Source organism: Castor canadensis, chromosome 3, assembly GCF_047511655.1.
Source record: "Castor canadensis chromosome 3, mCasCan1.hap1v2, whole genome shotgun sequence".
In the NCBI taxonomy this organism is placed as follows: domain Eukaryota; kingdom Metazoa; phylum Chordata; class Mammalia; order Rodentia; family Castoridae; genus Castor; species Castor canadensis.
In genome coordinates, this window is record NC_133388.1 from 174,515,056 (window position 1) to 174,539,734 (window position 24,679).

The 24,679-nt window shown below is 35.0% G+C and overlaps 1 protein-coding gene across 7 annotated transcripts in view; it reads right to left on the reverse strand.

The window, feature by feature from the left end:
- Window positions 1-1,271: 1,271 nt before the first annotated feature.
- The window catches only part of Trps1 (transcriptional repressor GATA binding 1), a 241,667-nt gene continuing 218,259 nt past the window's right edge, over window positions 1,272-24,679 (reverse strand). For all 7 annotated transcript variants that reach the window (XM_074069096.1, XM_074069095.1, XM_074069093.1 and 4 more), the window contains 2 exons: window positions 10,918-11,040; window positions 1,272-7,837 (listed from right to left, as the gene is read on the reverse strand). In XM_074069096.1, coding sequence (XP_073925197.1) covers window positions 6,776-7,837; window positions 10,918-11,040 — 1,185 coding nt within the window. In that variant the 3' untranslated portion in view covers window positions 1,272-6,775. The remainder of the gene's footprint in view (window positions 7,838-10,917; window positions 11,041-24,679) is intronic.

Below are 24,679 nucleotides of genomic sequence, written 5' to 3' on the forward strand. Positions count from 1 at the left end.
GTTCTTGGGAACTGAAAATCTGGGAATACAAAGTAGCATTCTCCCTTGGTGATATTAAGAAATGAGAAAAGATGGTTTTCATACACAGGGAATGAACTTTGCAGACCCAGTCTCACCCTGCCTTCATCCAGGTAGGCTACTTGCCTGTTTCTTTTGTAAACTGAGGTTCTGATCCCCCCTTTTACCCTCATAGAGATGTGGGCTAAAAGGTGAAGGAAGAGTGACAGTGCTGACCCATCGTCTTCTGTCCTTTCAAACAATGGTAAGTAGCTGATTGATACATATTTCTTCTTCAATGGGATTCTGACAACCCTGGATGAGAACGAAGTGCATTCAACTTTGTCTGAAAAGTGTTCGCTAATGGAAGAATCAAATTCTATGTAAGGAAACAGAAATCACATGGAGCTTCACTACTGCACTCTTGTCTGGAAAACGCTGCCTCCAGCTGTGAATCATGCTTGTTACCCTTGGGAAAACCGCTAACTGGTCCTTACTCCAATGTTTTCAAAACATGAGACAAGAGCAAGAATGAGGGAGAAGATACAATAAATAAGAATTTGTTCATTAATTTCAGTTGGTCAAAATGAGAAATGAGCATTGTGCAAGGATGGCAGATAATGTTTGATATCCTGAAGAAGTCCATTATTTTTATACTTTATGTCTTGTTCTGTGACTTTCCTTCTAGTTAAAAACATACAGACAAGTATCTTCCCAATCTTTTCCCTACTTGAATTCATGTGTCTCTTGCCCTCTCTCAAAATTATTCTTCATGAAACCTGTTGTGATCAATTCCATTTCAAGCAAAGTATTTAATATGTTAATTTATAATTTTTGACATTTTATCATCACATTCATGTATGATATTTTCACATCATATTCATGTGGACATATTGAACTAAATCAAAGTTAAATTTCATAAGCAGTAGTTTTTACATATTGTAAGACAATCATCACTCAATACTCAACACTCAATACTACTCAATAAATGTTTTTGAAATAAGCAAAATTTTTTATTGTTAATCTTCCTAAAGAAACTAGTATAATTTTTACACAAAATCTATCTGTAATAGATTGATTGGTTAAAGGAAAAAAAGGAAAAGCCAAACAAAACAAGTTGAGAAAATCCAGGCTTTATCAATTTTAGTAATATTTTCAGAAATGGTGATTTGATTTCACCATTTCAGTTTAGAGCCTGTTTGTATGTTACAATGGTCTGTATTTCCTATTGCTCTAAGGATGAAAGCAAATCCATATAAACCATACCAAAGCCATTATGTATAACTGGTGGTAAAACTTTATTATTATTCAAGTTTAGATGTAACAGACATCTTTGCTGCCTGAAGATTGTTTGCATAAGAAATACACCAAGAACATGTTTTTGTGAGTAGAAATGAACATGCACTATGAAAACAAAATAAAATAAAACAAAAAATATTCCATGTGTTGTAAGAACAGAACTATTATAGCCAACATTCTAATATTCAAATCAGGACTACAAATTGAATTCTTTTTCTTAGCAACATGAAATCATTCCATATGAAAGACATTTTCTGCTGGTGAATATTGCTGTAATTTAATTTTACATTGGCATTTTGAGATGTTTTCAACCCCCATCCCTCCCCCCAGATTATCCATGTTGTCAAATAGTATACCCTAAAGAATTTGGCATTCGTCATTGTGATATTTGCCTTGTTGGTAGCCATTAAGAAACTATGGTTTTATCAGCCTTGTAATAGTTTTGCCTCTTCATAGACAACACTATAGGCTGTCTAGTTATGATATGTACAGCTCATCTTTAAGAAAAATGACCCCAACCTTTCCTGGCCCTTGGGAACTGAGAGTTTAAATAACCCCCTCGGCCACATAATAATACTTGGCACTCTTATAGTGCCTTTAATCAAGGATCTCAAAGTGCTTTACAAACAAGTACTACATTACCATTATTATTATTATTAATATTATTATTATTAATATATTTTTCCATTTTACAGCTGAGGAACCTGAGGCACAAAAAGAAAAAAGTAATTTGCTGCAGTTCATGTATTGAAAAATAACTAGGGGTAAAACCAGGATCCGCTTTGAGACTTATAGGTCTTGCAGAATTATTTTCTCTAATGAAGGGTAACCGTTATTTTCATGGTAAAGTAACTCTTGGCTTTTCTCTGGTGTAGGATAGATAACAGCCTTAACTTTAAGAGAACAACATGAGCATATACTACCAAGTTTCCAGGTGTGGATTACTGCGGAATTTCACATTTTCTTCATTCCTGACTTGACACACTTCTGCCTTAGCATCTTCCAGATGTTCTAATTACTGTGAAAAACCAAAGATGCTTTCTAACCAACTGTACTGCTATCAGGAATATGAGAGTACACTATGAGCCATCAATGGACAGCCAAAAGGAGATCCTCTGCGAAGAAGCCATGCCTCTGCCCTCAGCCAAGTCTCTCTTTGGGAAAACAACACTGTGCTGCAAACTCCTGAGGAGTCTATCTTCTCATTTAATCATTGATAGAACTGACAGAACTTCACCTAACAGTATCTATCTATGATTAGTATATTTAATTTCATATTCAGGGTGCATTTCAATTCCTCAGTTTTTTCCTGTGTCCAGTACAGTCAACAAGCTTTCACTCCATATTTCACCAAAGATGCCTTGAGGTTTTCTTCCATGGCCCCTCACCCTCAACTCAAACACAGGCAGCTGTGAATTCATCCAAGCTTTAGGCAAAAGCTAGTATACAGGACAGAGGCATCAAGACCAGCTGCTTCTTTTTGCCATGTTTCTATTGCTGGATGGCAGATATCCCGCCTCTAGAAATGTGTTCAAGTGCATTAACTCAACAGGCAGTCACTTCATAGGTCTCAAGACAGGTCACTTTGGGATGTTTTGCAGCCACACAGCAAGAGGCTAACAATGATTTTAATAGCAGTGTTGATAATTTTCAATTTATTGAGAAAAATGTATTTCCTCAGGCATTTAAAATATATATACAATATTTTTGGAGCTGTATTTGCATTGGATCATAGTAATTATGTGCACGTGTGCAATCAGAAACGCAATGTGCTACCACAGGCTTCAAAAAGACTCTTAAAGATAACCATTTTCCTTCTCATTAATATTACCTTAGCAAAGAATCCCCATGCTTATTTTCTAAGACCTACCTTTACTAAAAGAGAACAGTTTAGAACAGAACATCACTATCTTAAAAGTGGATTTTTTTAAAAAGAACATCTCAATATGTCATGTAGAGAGAACTGGGCACTCTTTTGCCTTTTGAACTACAGAGAGAACTTGTTAACACTGAGAGCTCCATCTCTTTCTCCTGTACTTAAGAGTCACGTAGTGTCTCCTTTAATCCACAATCTTCTGAGGTGGGCTGGTTCTTTATGGTTTCATATCCCAAACAACAGTATGCATGTATATAGGGGTGAGTGGCGAGGAGAGAGAGAATGAGTAAAGGAAGAGTGAGCAGGCATGAGTCAGTCCTAGCCTTAAGTTTTATCCAAAGCTCAATTGAGAATACAGATAAATAATTTTAAAAGACCTACAGGTTTTAAATGGCATATAGTTTTAGCTGGCATACAGTTTTCATCATAGGGGAAGCCTTTTCCAAGAGGGAAAATTCCTAAATCTTCAAAGTCCTTACAAAGAAAGGTTATGTACCTAAATAGCTCATTTAAAATCATTCATAATTTAAGATGAAGTGATTCAGAAATCTTTAAAAAAACTTTATAATTACCTATTTTGAAAGATGGAACAAAGGCTTTATGTAATCAAATATAAGGAGTACTTTAGTGTTATGATAATCTTTCCTCTTTTTAAAAAGCCAAACCTCTTCTCCACCAAAATATGCATAATAATGAAGCAAAAATGAAAATAAAATAATAATAAAGGAGTATGGAATACGATCTATCATGTCAATGCTATTCAAGAATATTCTACTAAAAGTAGACTGACCATAAATATTCCAAGAACAGTGATATGTATTTTCCAATGCTAGTCATTACTACTGTATCTGCTTGAGAAAAAAAAAACTGAATGAAAACAAAAGCATATATGCCTATAATGGACATCCTATCTGTGTCTGACACACTGGAGAAACTGCTGAGGGAGTAGTTTTGTCCAAAAAGTAGTAAATACCTGGGATATTGTCCGAGGTAACCAAATCTCTGGTATTTTGCTTATTTGAGCAGTCCACGTGTAATGGTGCTTGAGGGTTACTGCAACAGTGCATTTTAGTATTCCTTTTATTAAGAAAATTAAATATTGCTGTTTGGGAAATCTCCTCTCTTTTTCAGATCTTTGTCACCTCTCATATCTGCCTGTATATTTTGAGATGCATCCATGAAACTTCCTAAGAAAGATATAAATTATGTCAAATCATTTGGATGTCAAAGCTCCTCATTCCACCTCTTTATTTAGGTTTATCTGAATATTAGAGCTACGTGACAGACAGGTAAGACCAAATAGGGCCCTTTAACAATGAAACTGAAGCAGAGGACTTAGTCCTGATTTCTTTCTCTTGCTCTTTTTTTTTTCTTTTTTTTTTTTACATAAAAACAAAAATGCAAGAATGGAAATGACAACACAACATAAGAAAGATATTTTTAACTTCATTCACTACAACAGTCACGAACTGGTTGAACTCTACCTGCCAAACCAACTTTAAGAAACAAAGACCCGGCACTATAAGAAACAAAACCCAAACAAAACAAAACAATACAAAGCAACTGCGAATTAATGTAAAAACGGAGTGCAAATGCGACTACAGAATGCAATAAAAACATCAGTGTTGCGGATTCCAGCAACACTTATCAAAATAATTTCTGAAATGTTTCATCTGAAACATAAACAAAGCAATAAAAAGAGGATATATGTTTATCATCTTAAGCATAACAATGTGAGTTAAGAGCTTAAAAATTAAAAAAAGAAGTACTTGGAATGAATAGTGCTACCCTTTTATCCTAAGTAGGCATAAAAATATTTTCATTTCCTTCTTGTTTTCCATACCATTATATCAAGAACTTTCATTTGTTTCATGTTACCGTTTACAACTTTAATGCACACGCACACACACACACACACACACACAAAAGATATCTACTGCAATAGAAATAGTTGCTTCATTACCTTGTTTGCTACATTTGCAAATGTAAACAGCTAGGCAGAGCCAGAACTGACTCTAATGCATGATGGAATATCTTTGTTGCATACGTACACTGTAGAAAATAATTATTCAATATGTCAGGCACCATTATTTGAAATGTAATACATTAATATTTACTAGAAAAATAAGGTTTTTTTTTCCTATTTGTTCTCCCAACTTCTTTAATGAAATAAGTTAATCTGACAGTGCATCCAGTAGCTTGTAATATCTTCTACATCTCCATGGCAAAAAATAAACTACTGGTTGGGACAATATAATGCAAATTATTAAAGTCAGTCCTTGTACATACATCCTTGTAGCAAGCATTGAGGCTCGACTAACAGCACCTTTAACCAATTATTTAATGTTCAGTTATTTAGCCCTATTTCCCTGAGCAGTTATGCTGAGGAGCTTTCCCTTCATGGATAGTTTTTACAAAGCCATAAGTATTAAAAGTACTATGAAGACATACTTCTAAGAATCCTATTTAATGCTACTTAACTAAACCTGTATAAATCTAATGAAGGGATTGATTGGTACATATACCAACTGCCAGTCTGTGGTAACGTAACCTTAGACGCTGCCTGACCACAAAGTTTGGAAATTATATTTAACCAGAAGAAAACAAATAAATACAGCAGGTTACCTTGTGGAGGAATACCATGTGTTCTAAACAAATTAAACCCATTTTCTGACATTTGTATCCATCTACTATTTTGAATTGAGGGGATTCCTTTAGTTATAATGTGCCAAGTGAGATTACTGACCAACAGGAGGCTTTAGAAAAACAAATCCAAACTGGGTCTTCATAAACAAGAAAGAAATGTCTGGCTAAAATAAAATTATTATGTAAGCATCAGGGACATTGTTTTTTAAAATGGATATATATTTGGACAAAATGAACCTAAATTGCAAACGAGAGGACTACAGAGTATTTGAACATCTACAGGACAAAAAAATCAAAGAAGGTGTGCATGTGTATGTACAGGCAGGGCTGGCCAAAAACCTTTTGCCACCATCTGTCACGTTTCTTGCTGCTCTCTCACCAAGCCTAAACACACTTCACTTTTCTAGGTCCAAATCTGAAACATGGTCAAGGAGAGGAGATTGATTTGAGAGGGCGCCATTTTTCTTTCATTGCTTTAGAGATTCAATTTTTCCTGGTCTGCCTAGGATTTCATGATATTTTTAAATGTAGGCAACAATCTATGGGTTTTTGAACAAATGGGCCAATGGCCAGCCCAATACTCCTTTAATATCATTAATATGTAAACCCTTTCAATTCTAGAGAGTTTTTAATCCCTTTACAGATATAATAATTATAGTCTGATGGGACTTCATATGGATCGTGTCTCCAGTATGTATTAGCCAAGATGGTTTTGACTTACTAGGTTATAAAAATGATTTTTACCATCTTCCATTCTTTCTTACTGACCATTTATCTCACTTTTAAATCTTGGTAACCTACTCATCAAAAGAAAGAATAATAAAAGAAGGGAATTTCATGTTGGATAAGGCAGGCTCTATGAAGTATTTTTTTAATAAGTCTTCATAAGACATTACAAGCTATTGAATTCCCATCAAGAAAACCTATTTCTATTTAATTGTGCTAAGTGCTAAGGTTTTATTCTTTAGGTTTTCCATTTTTTTCCGCTTGTGCATTGTTCCTATGCAGGCCCCTCTGGATATGTGTTGTGAAGTCATATTTGTCCGTGCAAAGATGCTGGCATATGCTGCACTGGAAAGGTCCACTGTCACCATGGCAACTCATATGCAAAGCATACATCACTTCATCCAGAAAGACAATGCCACAGTGCACACATTTTGTTGAAAGTTCATCTTGAGTACTTCGGTCAACTTTCTCTGTTTTTACTACATTCAAGGGACCTTCATTTTTTACATTTGGTGGTGCCTTTGTTTTCTCCTTGGAGGCACCATTTGCAGTTGGCCCAGGTCTGGAATGCTTGATCGCCAAATCTAGAGGAATGTCATTGTCTGATCCAACAGCTGAAAAATGAGGAGGCAGATTGAAGGTGGGATAAGGCACATAGTTTTGGCAAGGATTTGGTAGGCCAGGCACATGACTCAAGTAGTGCGGATTCCCAGGAACGGAGAGCTTATATTTACTCCAGAACCGCAGCCAATCAGCTTCACTCTGGAAGTCATTATGTACAAAGGGAAGTCCAAAAAGTGGGTACTGGTACTTTTCAATAGGGCTGCCTGGTGGTGAATAATTTGGGTGTTTCGCAGGTCTCATGTATTTTTCTATGGGACTGCCTCTCTCAGAACTCCCTTTCCCTTCAGATACAGATGAACTATTTCCTGGATCTCCAGTACTTTCCTGAGGACTTTTTATCTGAATGTGCAAAGGTTGCATCCTTTTGTGAATATCCAGAGTTTGGCTGACCAGGACTGGCTGCTGAGCAGAATGGCTTTTAGTCAATGAACCCTGGGCTTCGTATTTACTTAGGCTTGGGAGTGGAATTTCTCTCTGGTGACTTTCGGTTAAGTGGTCTTCTGACCTCCTCTCTAAGGGGCTTCCATTGACCTGTTCCTCACTGCTACCCCTTTGCTGTTTGTTGAGCTGCTCAGCCTGAAGTGCCTCTGGGTTGAGGCGCTTTCTTGTTCTTCTCCTAATAATCTGCTCACCGTTGTTTTGTTTAATGATGTTTAAAGGCCTGGGAGTCTGCAGAGAACACACACAATACATAAAAGGGAAACATTAAAAAATACATTAAAATGCATTAAAAATTCCTCACAAATATAAACCATGCTTAAGTTCAAAGCAAGGAGAGGCTTTATGCTATAGATTTCCTAAATCTCCTCCTTTTGCCCTAAGCGGGATCAGAAGAAGTAACCAAAATGCACTGTTTTAGCCTAATTAAATCATGTCCATCTTTGCAGGAGGGAAAGAAAACTTTAATGTACTTGAAAGCAGCTTTTCCAAATTCAGTGGATTTGGGGGCTGCATCATGTTGTGATAAAATTGTACAGAAAGTCCCTTGAAGAAATGATTTTTCTAAACTGTTTTCAACTTTTGAGCTGTGCACTAAAATGTCAACAAAGTAGCATGGGAGATTATTATTGATGACCACAGTGGAAAATTATGCATTGCTATGGACTAAATTGTATGTTATGTTGTGTTCTCCCCACCCCAATCCTGCAATTCATATATTAAAACTCTAACCTCCAATGTGCCTGTGTTTGGAAATTAGGTTCTTTAGGAGGAAATTAAGGTTAAATAAGGTTATAAAGGTAGGAGCCTAATCCAATAAGAGTGTGTCCCTATAAGAAGACAAAGGGAGACAGGTTTCTCTACTATGTGAAGATACATAGCCATGTCAAGAACATCATTAATCTAAGTCAGAAAGAGCCCATGCTAGAATTCAACCATGCAGTCACCTTGGACTTCCAGCCTCCAGAACTGTGAGAAAATTAATTTTGGATGTTTAACCCACCTAGTCTATGGTATTTTGTTATGGCAGCTTAAGTTGACTAATACATGTATCTTTCTAAATAACTGCAAATGTGAATATAAAAAAAATCAGAGCATAATTGATCAAAGACAAACTGACAGAATTGTATAGAAAAATATCAGCTAATCAAAGCCACGTCAGAAGAATTATTTTTTCTGCCAATTTTATTTCTTTTCCTTTAATGATCTTTATATATTTACTTTGGAACATTTTATTTGTTAACAGGCATAGTATTAGTTTTGTGGTGAGGATCTAAATTCATTTGTAGCCTGGATTCAAATATCCAATCTGTCATTCTTCTCTACTTAAAACGAATGCTGACTTTCATTTAGCTTAAGTATTTTACTCTGCTTAGACACTACAGGATTGGTATTTATGTATGTGTTAAACAGCTGTTTATATTACATGACTAAAATCCATGGATAAGACTATAATAAAAACTTTGCTTATAGTAAGAGCTTAAATTTTGATTTATAAAATAAGAAGAATAAGTTTAATACATATTTACAGATTAAAACTTTAAGAAAATCTTCAGATGGTGCTAAAGTCTGATTTTTAAAATGTTACTGAAATCAGGAAATAAAACATAAAACATGAATACAAATGATATGTAATCTGTGGATTATTCATAACATAGTGTATACTTTAATGCAAGGGAGTGTATTTCATATATTAAACAAAATACAGACATGAATCATTTTTGGAATACTTCTGTTCTCATAAGGTATTTTGAAGGAAAGAAAGAAAACACACATTATTCACAATTCAATTATTAGTTTCAGAGATGAAAATGCCACATAACTTGGGTATGCTGTGTGTGTTTACTTTGTTAGAAACTTTGAGGTTTACAAAGAATTCATATTATGTAGTATTCAATCTCTACACAAATAACAAAACCTGAAATTTACATTCATTCATTTTTTAAACTTTCATACTTCTGTGGAAGTTTTTTGTGTGAGTATAGTCTTATATATTTCAATTTACAGTTTATAAAAGAAGCCCAAAAACTGAGAACAACTTGCTTCTAGAGAGATGAATATTAAATAATTTAAGAAAATAATTTAGCTTATATCACAGTGGTTAAATTATAATTTGGCAAAGCAGTCATTTAATTAATTCTTTGCCTGTAACCGGGCAGAGTTCAATTTAAGTCAGTGTCAGTACTCATTAAACAGAAGCTTGCTGTTGTGCTTAAATGGTGAAGGTTACAAAAAAGTAAGGTGGTATGTGACGGTGGAGGAAGTAGTGGGGATCTTTCTACCAGTTATATACCAATTCCTAAGGTTTTTATAGTTTATTATCAATTAATATTGTTGGCTACATGCATTTTTTTTTAAAGAATGCTTCCAGTGGTCCATTTATGAAGACATTGTGTCTCAAACTGTATTTCCTGTAACTGTAATCTATCCACTGGCTTGTGCTGAGAGCTTTGGGAAAATGCCAAACAAAATGAAGAAAAGCTCAGGGACATGTTTTTCTGTTTACTAAGCGGGATATTCCTATTTTAAAGTCACCTCTTGTTAGCAGGTAAACTGTCCAAACTATAAAAACTCTGTATGGAAGTCAAATGGATACTCAGATGGGAGACTTGTGAGTTTAAATTTTATTACAGAATTCTGACTAAAATTTGGGAAAAATAAATTCAAAAGATCTCTATGCCTCAAAGCCAGTCGGAGATTTTACAATACAAGGCACCTTTGCACACCACCTTACCCTGATGTGTGCATTGTTTAGAACCTCAGACATGGCACCCACATAGCTCCTGGATGCACTGCAGAGATTCAAGTGGCTTTTCTGGTCCTAGATCAGAACCGTGCTTCTGAATAGCTCCTAAGCAAGCACTTACAAAATCCAAAGGCAAACTGGAAAATAAGCATTCACTCTCTGCCTTATAGGTTATACCAAACATGGCAGGGTCCTTATATTTTTTATTAAACTTTTCATGTATTTTTTAAAACTTTTAAAAATAATTTCACTTTTCTACCTAAGTTAATTCTAGAAAATTCTGATAACCATTAGTTCAACTATTTGTTATGCGCAGTTCCCAGAAATCAATCATTTTCCTCTTTTATATCAAAAGAAGCATAATGCATTACTAATGATCTCAAACCTATCTCCCTATAACATCTAAGCCCCTTTCACCATAAATCACATGTGCACTGAAAGTGACTGTATTAAACAACCCTGCGAGGGCGGGCAACACAAGCCAGGGAACAAGACTTATCATACCACCAACCAGGCCAGCTCTGCTTTATAAAGCTTTTCCTGAGACACTGGGGCAAGTGCTTACCGAGTGCAGTTTCTGGTAGAGGCCACACGCATTGCAAACATATCCGCCATTTGCATTCTTTCGCCAGAGAGAGGTCTTTGTGGTCAGGCAATTGGCACAAAAAACACCCGAGCCTCTTCGCCTCTGAAATGCGGGGGAAAAAAAAGGTCAGAGGTGAGTCACATGATCAGTGGAGTTAGACCAAATCAACTCAGGAGTTTTGTCTTTAGACTTGCAACAATGACAGTATAAAACCACACTGCCCATAATGAGGTCAGGTTCAATTGTGTTTAATAGGCACCACTGATTTTCATTATAATTAACCCTACAGTGATGGATGAGGTGTGTGGAACACCAAAGGCTTTTCACAGAAACAGCTTTAACTTTTTGAACTTTGGGTTTTGTGCCTTTAATGATGACTCCTAAATGGTGAACCCTAAAATATACTTTTTAAAAGTGTCAAAACAAAAGTCGAAAGGACAGAACATGGAAATATATTTGGAACCTGCCACCTGAACTTTAAAATATAGTCAAACTTGGAATAATGCAGCATTTAAACCATTTAAAATTAAACCGGATTTATATGTCATTCATGCAACACAAATATCAAGACAGTATCAGGCACTAATTTCTGGTTCTTCTTCTTCAACTGTGAAGTCTGAAAGAGAACACCCTCTATTCCCCCAAGCTGGGAGGACCAGGAGAAACTTCTGCCAACAAGAAGTACAGTATTATTAATGAGAGCCCTTATGAGGTGCCTGCTTAAGCTATACAACATAGTCCAATCAATGGCTATTTATGTATTTTATTTGACTCAGACTTGGAAATCACAAGCTTTTCCAAACACTAAATTGATTTTAGTGGCCCGAATTCTGTAATCAACAGATTCAAAAATAATCTTAAGAATATCTAAAAGGAGATAATTAGTATTGCTGGTTGCATTCTTGCTGTCAAGTAATGATTCCATCAAACTTCTCATTTAAACAAAAGTCAGGCTGTGTTTGTAGGCACAAATGCGAACAGGCAGGAAATGGAATTCTCTTGCTGAAAAAAAAAAAAAGTCCAAATTGTGGCTCAGCTCTTCTTTCTCTAGGAAGCAAAGTCTTTAATGATAAAATATGCATGTTAGATAAGGAGTGGAAAAAGTCTTGCTGGAACCTAATTTTATTATAAATTAAATATTACAAATGCTATAAGTCAAAATTTCAGGGATTCATAAAATTTAGGCAATTTATTTAACTGGAGTCCATACTGTAGAGGAGTGGTATGCCTGCCAAGAAAATACAATGGTTATAATTGTACTCTGATACATTTCAAATGGAAAGCTTTCTGCAGACATAATTTTGGCTTCAAGACTGGAACACTTTCTTGGCATTGAAAGGGCATTTGATTCATCGGGTGTTTCACAATGTATCACTAAAAAGACCTGGTGAGCAGCCAGTTCCCTATAGGGTAATTTTTCCATCCAGATGCAAGTGCTATCAGAGGCCCTCGTCAGCTAAACTAATTATGATCTTGCAATTGCTGATGCCTGCTCACTCTAACATTCGACATCCTCCATTAATCATCAATACAAGGAAAATGAATGAAACGTAAAGAAATGAGGGCTGGTAAGCTGCACAGCTATAAAAATCTGAAATGAGAGCAATAACTTAACAAGATTGGGGGAATGTTTTTAGTGAGCACAAAGTCAGGCTAACAATTGCCCTTTTAAACCAAGAACATGATTTCATTAGTGTAGCAGGTTGTGCCACTTTAGGTGATGTAATAAAAGCTAGATTTTCACAAAGATAATCTCTAGCTCCCCTTCTCCTACCTGCCCCCAACTCAAGTCAGAAGCAGGAATGCATTGCACATTTCCAAAGCTCAACAACAGCAACATCAAACATTGGTGTCAGAGGTCCACAGGTGCCACTGGGACCTACTACGAAAGTAGAGAACCTGCTGTCTTCCAGAAACCAATGAGTATTAAGGGACTGTGTTTATCAAACATTCTGCGACTGCCTTTATCCAAAATAAGCTGGGAAGCCTAGAGGTTATAATTGTGAAACTTTCCTGGGGCCATCCTGTCATTTTCCTAGATCTAAATAACACATTTGGCAAATCACTCCAACTTGGGCCACATAAAGGCAATGTAAATGTCCATTTGGAAACTAACCCACATATATGGCTGAGGCTCAAATTTGAATGTGTAACCATTCACTCTCTTGCTTTTCTTTCCTTATGCCCTGGGTGCTTGGCACAGCATGCCAAAGTGGGTGTAATCCTGATTTCAGTGAGTGCTTCAGCCCTTGCACAATTTGGTGCTTAATTCTCTTGCAAAGAAAATGCCCTTCATTAGTTAGAGGGAAAATCCTGAAATTACAGCACTGGTTTCTACAGGCATATCTTGCTCTAAGTAGCTTATACACTCCAATAAAAGTTGCTGCATTTTAGATAAACCATATCTTATTTTAAATCTATCAGGTGTACTTTGAATTTGGAGGTTAACAATCAGATTTAGAAGTCAGGCTACACATTTAAAACCTGCCTCTGCCATTTTTTGGGTCCAGGGCTGGACAAAGACACTTAAAACTCTAAATGCTAAAATTTTGAGCACCTTTATAGTGTGAACTGCTGAGCATATTATGTGTATTAGTAGATATGATGAAAACAGTGCCAAGAATGTAGTAAATGCTCAGTGAGTTAATGATTTGTCAAAAGGATTAAATTGTGATTTCCTTTGTATGAGAAAAACACTTCGTTTTCATCTCCTTAAATCTCTTTGTTGAACATTTGAGACATGGTTAACCATACAGTTGGATGTTACTGAATGTATTACATTTATACCTATCTTATCAAATGTGAGAATGGAAAGTTGAGTCAGAGTGAAATATCTAGGTGTTCACACCTCCAATTTGATAGGAGCCTGTTTGCATGGGGGTGGAGAGTGGGAGGTAGGTGAGAAATAAATGACGCATAAAATGCTAGCTCTCATTTCAACAAATTGAGCATTTTGGTTAGCCTGTAGAACCATATTTTTGGTGAATCAAAATTTCTGGAGCAGCAAAGAAGGTGGGAGAAGTGGATGGGGTCCCTAGCTTAGTGACCACAGAATCACATCTCTCTAAACCACAATATAGGTAAGAACCCTGACTTGACCACACTGTGTTCAAGTGTAAGCTAGCTGGACATAGCAAGACACTTCCTTAAAGGCAACCCCATCCTGAGTCCAAACAAGGACAGAGAATTTGTCTGCTGCCAAAGGAAGGCAGAGTGGAAGCCTCCCTGGACCTACTTTTAAAACAAGTTTTGCCCCAACTTAAAGAAAAAGAAAATCACTGAAGATGTATCTCATGCTCAGTGTATATTGCATTGTCAGAGTTTTGAAGATATTTTGTTATTCTCCACTAGAGTAAGTTTCTTAAGGAGGGAAACCACATCTCCTAACAGTCATCAAATCTTTTGAGCAGTGAACACTAAGGATAGTGTTCTGCTCCTGAGTGGATAAACATTAACAAAGCTGAAATCAATCTTGCCCGCTATTATTTTTATCCTTAGTATTCATTACTATTTTTGGAAGAAAAAGTTGCAAAATTTCTTTCAGGCTAACAAACTTATCTGGAATGAGACAGAGATAGTCAGTGAGGTTGTATGTAGAAAATAAAATCAAGAAAATGCATTGTCCAGTTCTACATTTCACACTTAAATTTGAGAAATAGTTGATGCAAGTTTCTTGATAGGTGCTGGGGTTACTAGGTCAGAGCAGACAGTGCTCCAACTCGCCTCTCTCTCTCTCTCCATCATTATAGTCATACATTGCTGATGGTTCTACATGTTCATGTGTATTTTAAAATAAGAAGTTTCTTCTTTTTCTACAAGCTGTTTTTAAGAGATAATAATAATTTGTATCTCTGTGACCCTGTGTAGGAGAGTGGAGAATTATAAGTCTTGTGGATAAGGACAGTTCTGGGAGAGGAAATGATAGGAATAAGTACTAGTGGATAACACCAATTGACATTCCTGAAGGATGTATTTAGCTCAAATTTTACGCTCTTCTCCAACTGAAGGAAAGCTGACTACTTAGGTATCTATAGCCATACATACTAGTTGCACTCTCTGCTCTTGAATTTCTCTAAACATACCGTCTACTTTTGTGCAGGTTTGATGGATGCAAGAGTAAAAGATGGTTGCCCCCAAACCCAAACTTACATAAAAGCCAGCTCAGCTGTAAATGTCTGTGGAAAACAGTTCTACAGTCAGCAGTTCAAGGAAATGGCTTTTAAATTTAACTTCAAGCATTGATAGCTTGACTCATAATGTTTAGGTAGCATTTGTGTGTCTTCCTGCTATTTTTGTTGGTTGATCTATCCTGTGTGGAAAAGTAAAGATAATAGAAGGAACCATCAAGTGCAAAAAAGTTTTTAGGCCAGCAACTAGAGAGGCAAATAACTATTTCCAGTAATTATGGAGATATTTCCAGATCATTTGTTCCTTTTTTTCTAAATTTCAAATGTATTACAATCACAATACTGACTTTAAAAAGTAATACAGGTGAGTCATTTGAATAAACAGAAACATGAGGATTTGAAATATAAAATGATGTACTTATGTTGTAATCTAAATACATATTAAATTTAACATCAAATTTTTCCTGCTTGGAATATATACCAAGAAATATAAAAGACTAAATATATTAAACAAAGCATAACGAAACATCTTTAGTCTATAGGTTTATATCAAACCACTGTATAAGCATCACTATAATTTTTTTTTTTTAGAATTTCTTGATTGAATTTTGTTTTTTTGACTCCTTAATTCCTCGGTTAGGTCTGTATCATTCTGTGCTGAAACTTGGCACGTGTTGGTAAATCCAGATATGACTTAAGGAAAGAAATGAAAAAAAAACTTTAAATTGATTCAGCTGCTTTTATTGCTTATTTCATTTTATGACTTGAAGATCAGCCAAAAACAAAAATTTTAAGGTTTTCATATTTCATTAACAAGAACCAAATTCATCTGATTAATAAAAAGTAAATTTGATTGAATTATTTATTCAAGTGGTTTATCATTCGAGAGACATGGATAATCATCTCTAAGATACCAAAAATCTCCATTGGTAGAGGAATTTGTGCAAAAAATATCTTTTATAATAGTTTTCTATGAATAAGAACCATACTGAAACCATGTAATTACATATCAAGCCTTGATAGGCACAGTATTTATTCACATTTTTTATGGTTTTATATCTTAGCCACTTTAAATCAAATCAATCTGAAATCTGATATATATGCTGTTAGTCTGGATGCACCTCAAATAGTTTTAACTCTTTAAATATTTTCTGTGTTTACTTGAATATAACAAGAATTCTTTGCATTTTAAGGAAATGCAGAGATGGCTATGATAGAGCCTTCTGGTACAGTTTTGTAGTAATAAAATCTCAGTGGTAAATTTAATTCAATTCAGTTCTGGGAACAATTATAGAGTGTCCACCATGTGCCTGGCACTGTGCTAGAAGGTGGGGTCAGAGCAACTCACAGACTTCTGCATGAACTGGACTCTTGCAGTTTCCAGTGGAATCTGCTAAAAAAGCATGCAGTTCAAGTGCAAACTGGGATTCTCATGAACACTGACAGTTTAGCCATGCAAATTATATGGAAACTTTTCTGAAGAAAGCAAAGTATTTCCCACGAATAAGTCTCATTTAAGGCTTGAAAGTTATCTAGTAATCATAGGAGTCTCTGCTCCGTTAAAAAATGTGTAATAGTTCATTTGTTTCAGAAACAAGTTAACATTTGTTCATTGTCCCAGTAGTTCTATCTTTAAAAACAGTTGATACGAATTAAATAATGTGTGCATCCTATCAGATCTATAATGCACATTAAATATTTGTTGAATAAACAATGAATATTATTTTAGTTCTTATAATTATCATTCACCACTAAGAGACACCAGGGCCACATCTGTACCCCTCTTTCCTAAATAGAATGAATCTACAAGTGACTACATTCCAACCTATAGAATATACAGAACACAGCAGATAGAACAACTTAAAAACAGATGGTAGCTTGCAATGAACAGCTTTAGACCGATAGCCAGAATCTTACCAGAAGCATAAGCTGGCCAATGATTTAGCAAGAACAGAAAAGCTCTGCCAATAGAAAGCAAAAGTTACCAATATTCTAGCTGACTTTTGTTCCAAATAAAATTGTGAAGAATCAGTTGAACTGGACCATGTAACAAGTCTATGCCTGCTTTCAAACAGTCCTCTTTGCACTCAGATTTCTTGCCAGAAAACTGAAGGGACTTTGTAAAGGTTTAACCAAGTACCCATTGTATAATAACCTATCTCAGAGCTTAGAAAGAAAAAGCTAACCCTGCTTATTTGATTCACTTCCTCAACACATCAGCAGTGATAATGCGACCAGTGTAAGCTAACCTGCTAATATCTTTGGCTAGGAACAATGGACCAACCTCCATTTTAGGACATGAGGACATACAGACTCTAATAACCACACATTGTATTCAAGTACAAATAAGCCTAAAACCAATCCCATGACACCTCACCCAATGTATCAGGCATCACAAGGGTGCTAAACATATTAGCCCTATCTCTTCTGATATGCAACTGGTGAGTCATGCAGTGAGCAAAAAGTCGTGTTTGCCTTGCACTGTAAATTATTCATACAGATTCTCCAAAAATATGAAGATTTTAGAAATTTATCACACAAATACAAAACCCACTCCACATGTCTGAGGAACCTGTCTCCCTTCATTGACTTAAACTGTATTTTGTAAATGAACAAACTAAACATCCAAAGTCACACATAAACTACACAACCAAATTGGGGCTGGAAAAAGCCAGATCTCTGGAGTTGTAACCCAGGCTCCTTCTGTAATACCATACTGCCTTTACAGCAAGTTTGCCTTGGAACACCTAAAAATATGGTTAAATTTATGTCTGCACTGTCTTTTTTCATTCTATGTGAAAGCCATTATTGTCAAAAGTCTCTCACTGCTTCCATTTCCACCACCATGTATCTGTTTTCACCTTTCCTTCAGCTTTAACAATGGCTGGAAAGTTACTCTACAGGGACCTTTTCTTCTATGCCAGTGCCAAAATCTGACACTGAAAGGAAAAAAATTATAATAAAAGTCTTCTTGGTTGTACTATTAAACAATTTTAGCACTTCTTAAGCAAACTTCAGCTTGAGAATATAAGAATTAATTCTTTTAATAAATTTATTGCAGATTTCATTTACATGATACACTTAAAAACACATTTATTATGGGCATACTTTAAACTGTAAAAAAAGGACAAATCTCAGTGACAGTGAACTATTCCAGAAAAGCCAAAAGTCCAAAACTCTCAACTTCTAAGCATTTAATTGGAGAGAGAAAATGCAGCTATTTTATGTATTATCTGTGGAGACCTTCCTGTAAAATGTGTAATGATGATGATGCTTTTGAAAGAAACAAAAATCAACATTTTTCATATTAGTTAAATGATAATAATAACTGACCCATGAAGTGCTACTGTCCATAACATAATGATGTATATACTAGTGGTTCTTCAATGGTTCCCAACATTATTGGGGTTCATAAACTCTTGATAAAACTTACGGCATTCTCTCTAGAAAAATAAACACATAAAATACTTTACAAACAAGGTCAGAATGTTAAAAAGAATGTCTGTCACAAGATGTATCCAAAGACTTCATATGGGTCTCATCTCCTGAACCCAAAGGTTAAGAACTCTGACATATACTACCTCAGTTTAGATTTAAAGTGAATAATTAGGTATTATTATTCTCCTTTTATTAACATGAATGAAGACTCAGAGTAGACCTTTGAGTTATCCAGTATCAAAAAAATGTATTCTGGTCTCTAAGTCTAGGCAAAAAGACAGATCAGATTCCACAGAATCTGATTCAAAACTTTGAATCAACTATCTGGTACAGTTTTCTTACTTGACTATATTTTGTCCTGTTTTTAATAATCACCAATGTGTATCTTATAAGTACAAGAAAACATACTGTATGCTTAGCTCCATTATCTGACATCTTCAAAATGATCCTCGAAGGCAAGCATTGTAATTATTCTCTCTTCTTTAAGGATGAAAAGGGCTGAAGACATAGCTAAAGCAGTACAGTGCCTGCTCACCAAATGAAAAGCCCTGAATTAAAACTCCAGTACTACCAAAAGAGAAAAATGTAAAAAAAAAAAAAAAAAGAAAGAAAAAAAAAAAAGGAAGGTTGAAAAGACCTAGGCTTAGGAATATTTTCCAATTGTCTAATAATAGTCCTAAGATACAAACACAGGCCTCCCTAACATTAGAATCAAGGTTCTTAACCACGTTTTTGGTCTTCTTACTAAGGAGGAGACTGGGGGAATTTTATCAAAAATATTTCACCATGGTCTGGCTTTGAAGAACCCTTATCTCTTCAAGTCTGCCTTTAACAGCTGATTGAGATTACGCAAGTTTTGAGGTAGCAGAAAGAAATGACTCATCCTTGATCAGATATGGCAATAAGCTGTTCTAAGGCTGACAGATACAGTCATAACTGGAGAAAGACAGCATCTGGCCGGCGGAGAGGCAGTGGTGGAGAATAGGGTGTGTGAAACTCATGTGTTTTGATCGTGCTGTGCCAAAATTAAAAAAAAATATATGAACTGAGTCTCTGCTTACAAGCAGAAGTTGGTAACACCAGTGGACAGCCCCTCCATACTGCCTGCTACGTGGAAGAGACACTGTGAACTAGAGTATCTGCTGTTGTATATGAGTTGGCTAGATATGGGGCAGGAAAAATGGTGCTGAGGTAACAGTTTACCAGACTATATATTTGTATCCTCTCAGGAACAGACCTTTTGTAATGTTTGGTATCACCATTACTTATCAAAAAATACTGCCAATTCTAAAAGATAAGGCTTATTTTGCCAAATTTCTGAAGATTCAGGTAATATGAAAATATTGTTATTTTCCGGTAAATACCTCCCCCCATTATGATATACAGGTGTTTATATTCTTCATCTACTTATGGAGTTTATAGTTTTCATGGGTGAGATACTTTGTATTTCATCAGAGAACAGCAGAGACAAAAACATTCTCAACTCTGAGCATTTTATAGGTTCTCAAATGTAGAGGTTATGGTTCTCAAGATGTTAAAATATAACATTTGGTCCTTTCAGCAAAAGGATGGCAACTACTGATTACTGTAAATAACAACAAAAATTTATGGAAATATGAGTTAAATATACAGAGCTTCAAAATAATGAAAAGTGATATGTATATGTCAACAAAAAGACCCTGGTATCAAATATGCAATTTGGACTAAATACTTCAGACTACACTGGGAATACTCACCACCATCTCATTCTCTATCACTTTTAAATACACAGCTGGGAGAGGGGAAAATAGATAGACTTGAATTTCATTTAATTTTTGAGTCTATAAAGTATTTTGAAATGCTATTATATTTTGTTCCATTTTATATTGCTTCAGGATGCATAAAATTATAGATATTTACAGACCCTACCAATGGTTGAAATTAGTGCCTAGTATGTTGTATCATTTTTTTCAAACAGAAGATGGATATTTAACAAGAGCTCTATTACTACTATAGGTAAAGCAGAATATGAGCAGATAATTTCATTATCAAGGTACTGTGCAGACAGGGAAATGAAAGCTGATTGCTAAAGTTTTAATAACATGATTTTTTAAAAGACTACTTGGAATTTCCTTAACCATAATGGTGTGATTTTGTAATAACTGAAATCCTTCATGGGAAAACTGCTTCTTCAATAACTCACCTAGTCAATTACACAGGAAAGTCCTGTAATAGGCTGTCTCCCCCCACCCACGTCAAATAGCTCACGTACACGACTTCCTTTTCAATTACCAACTTGTCTGCAGTACCATGTGTAAAAACGAGCACATACCTTACGCTGCCAGTTTCTGCTTTTGCATGTCCATTAGTGGGACTGGCTGCAGCTGCTCCAGAAGAAAGCAGTGACTGTCTTTGTTTTGATATATACATTCCCCTGTCAGTACCACCATGTTAGCTCAAGGTAGTACACTGTTTTGGGTAGGGGACTGCACTCAATAGTCTCACTTGCACCCGGTTGTCTGTGATCTGGAGTTTGTTAATCACACGATATCACATACCACAGCAAGAACTACCTCATCGCATGGAGCATGCTCAGGGCTCCCCTTCAGTCATCTGGATCAAAAGGAAAAGTTAAAATACTCTCCTACTCTGACATTTTGTACATCGAGCAGAATATCAGGAAACCAATCCCGAGATCTGGCTGCACAAATGGAGACACAAAACTCCTGCTGAGTGAGATTTTATTTCATGAGAGGGGCTCTGAAAATAGAACACAGGAACTTTTTGAATACTTTATTTCCCCTTCTTCATGTTTATATTCTTTTTCTGTTGACGTTATTTTTTCCCCTACAGTTACATTATTAAACTGTCCACAGTCTCTGCAGAAAAATGTAAACAAATTATAGCAAGAAATTACTCCCAATTAATTTTTAAGGAGAACTGTCCTTAAGAAACATTTCTCCCTAGTAATATGAAATTTAAAAAAGGCAAAGAAGAAAAAAGCTGCCTACTATTTCTTAAAAGAACAATGTTGGAGAAGAGATTCATAGAGAAGCTGAAATTTCAAACACATCAAAGAAACTAAAATTAAAGAAACAAAAAAGGGGTTCAGTTAAGATCTATCCTGCACTATTTCATGTTTAAAAATTATTATTCCTGATCATAAGAGATATTTTGTTGTTAGGGCATAAGCTCATCTTTTGGGATATCAGAACGTTGATTTTGCCTTAGTTTATGAAACTCATGTACTAAATTGTCTTGAGTCACCAAATAGCTCTCTTTTCTTAGCATTTAGGTATAAGAGACAGAGTGCCGGATTTCAATTACTTAATACGGAAGTTATACTCATGGGACTTACTTCCCTTCTTATGTTTATATTTTCAACACATCACCTATGGTAGGCATTTAATGACAACTTAATTGACCTCTATCAGAAGAGATATTGCTAATTTCAATGAAGAGCTACTATTTAAAAATATATGTGCACATAAACATGTTGTGAAAGGTTATATTTTAAATATAACTTTGTTCATGAAATATAAATGACCATCACAGCTGCAGAAAGTAGCAGATTGAAAACAGTTTCACTTTGGTGTGATGCAAAACAAAATAAATTCTGTACTATACTCAGATTATATATATTCTATGAGAAGAGAAAAGGAACAGGCATTGTTTGCTCGAGATTCTGAATGTGAAGAACTTGTAATATGGTGTATTTGGATGTGGATGTATGCATCTGTGTATGTGTGTATGTAAATATATACATCTACATACAAACACATCCATTTACATACTTCTCTACTGAGACATTTTCAGTACTAACCTTAGTGAGATGCCACAAGTTATTTTTATTTTCATTAAAGCAATATAATTTTTTATAAGTGTAGCTAAATTACTAATGATGTTCTAAAGATATTCACGGTCACTTTCAGAGTTGAGAATAAATAGAATTGCACAGAAACATTTTAATAATTAACTTTATAACTTCAAATTTTATATAAGAGATGAAAAGCCAGAGTGACATAGTACCTAGAAGTGTGTCTCCTATGTTGGCTTAATGATGATTTACTTTAACAGGTGGAAATAAGACATCAATACTTTGTGATTCATTTTTATTATTATGCTGGAATTCTCTCAATTCATATATATATACCCAATTAATATAAATATAATTATGTATGAAAGACTAATGAATGATGTGCTTTTCATGTATCAAAGGCACTAAATTCTTTCTTCCTTAATTTCAGAAGATAATTTTATATTTCAGTAGATGTTAGACTTTAGAAGATAGCAAGTGATGGAATAAGTTTTGACGTGTGTATGTATATGTATGCATAAACACAATAGAGCTTAATTGGGATAGATATTTATTCTCAGATTAAAAAAAAAACCTTACACAAAGAGCTCAAAATTTACTCACCTGTACTTTTATAGCAGAAAAATATGTGGATAGTGACCTAAGATTCCCTCATATAATTAAATATTTAAAAAGAATTTATCACACCAATCACATATTAAGAACTATATGAACTCCTCTCTCCTCTTTCTTTCTCTCTCCAATTTTCTCTCTCTTGAATGCAATCCAAAGATCTTAAGGACTTCAATGGACAAATCCACTTTTGGTAATGCATTCACGTTCACGAGATTTACAAGTCTATCAAAGATACATAAGTCTCATCCAAAAGCTTAGTGGAAAGTTGGGAAAGGAATCAATGGCCTTCGGAATTTCCTAGAATATAAAGGAATGCTTTGTCATGTTCCCTTATAGGTAATATTATATCACCCATTTATTTCAATAAATTTTTATTCCACTTGGAATCTGGCTGGTTGTCTCATTTAAATACACACACACACACAAACACACATGCCTAAATTTCTCAGAGGTTGATGGCTTTACATTTAAAAATATTAAATTAAAAATAAGGAAAGTTACACTTCTTTCCAAAGTTAGGTTATAGTTGACTTAAGAATATAAAATATCTCTTTGAAGAAAAAGCAGTTTTGAGGAAGGTAATGGTGGAATCAGTGAACTGATGACACATTACAACAGCAGAAAGCATTTCATGAAAAATTAACTTATATTTGATTAATGAGCATTTGCCAATGCAACATACTCAAAAAAGTTCTGTAGTCTCTTAAGGAAAAGTGGCTACATTTGACTTGCCACCCCTTTTCTAGATATTATCTAAGATTTTAAAATTAAATTACATATGTATATATATGCACATTAAGTCTATACAGATTTTGTTTAAGTTATGTTACCAAACACATATTTAGAGTACACATGTGTACATTTCTCTGGCAAAATAAAAATGGAAATGGTGACTTTCCTTTAAATCCATCCCAAATGAAGGCAGTCATTCCACAACAAATAGAATGAATTCTTTGGTATCAGACTAAAATTCAAAGCAAATCACATTTAGAAAGTAGGTAGAGACGTCTTAAAAATCTTAACTTTTAAAAAAGAAAATCACCATTAGCAGAGGTTTAATTAATTAGTCCTTCTAATGCAGGGCCTTTATGTACACAGGTTTACAAATTTCAGAGAATAACCAAATTATTCCACTTACATCATTAACTTGACACCTTCCAGGATTTGACCTTCCTAAGATTTGTTTTATAAGACACAACATCGGGAACAGCTGTGCTATTCTTTCGTGAACTTGATTTTTTTTCAAGGATGAAAATAGACTGGATTTACTAAAGTATATGTATTCCTTAGTAATGGTGGGGGAGGAAGGGATAAGAAATGGAAAAACAATGTGAATTCCTATTTGAGCAAGTCATTTTGAAATTCATGGAAGAAACTGATGCATCACAAACATTTTAGCTAAAGAAATGACATAAAAAAGAATTTGAAAATATCACCCTGAATTTTATCATCAAGATAAAGAAGTACAGTTATTGAAATCAAAAAGCCAACCACGTGAATGTGCTGGTCTTCAAACCCCCATCCACAAGATGGATGCCACTGTATGCCCACTGCATACTGTACCATGGTAAGTCTGGATTGTGAGTCCCCTCCAGAATTTTACTGGAAAAACTAAATATAAATCAAGATTAAGTTAAACAGTTTCAGGGGAAGCTTTTCTGAGTTTCTTACAGGACACAGTAACTTGCAGCCCTATAAGGATATTTTATTTGACCCTAAAAATAACTCATGATAGATGATACTTGACGAAGCATCTAAACGATAA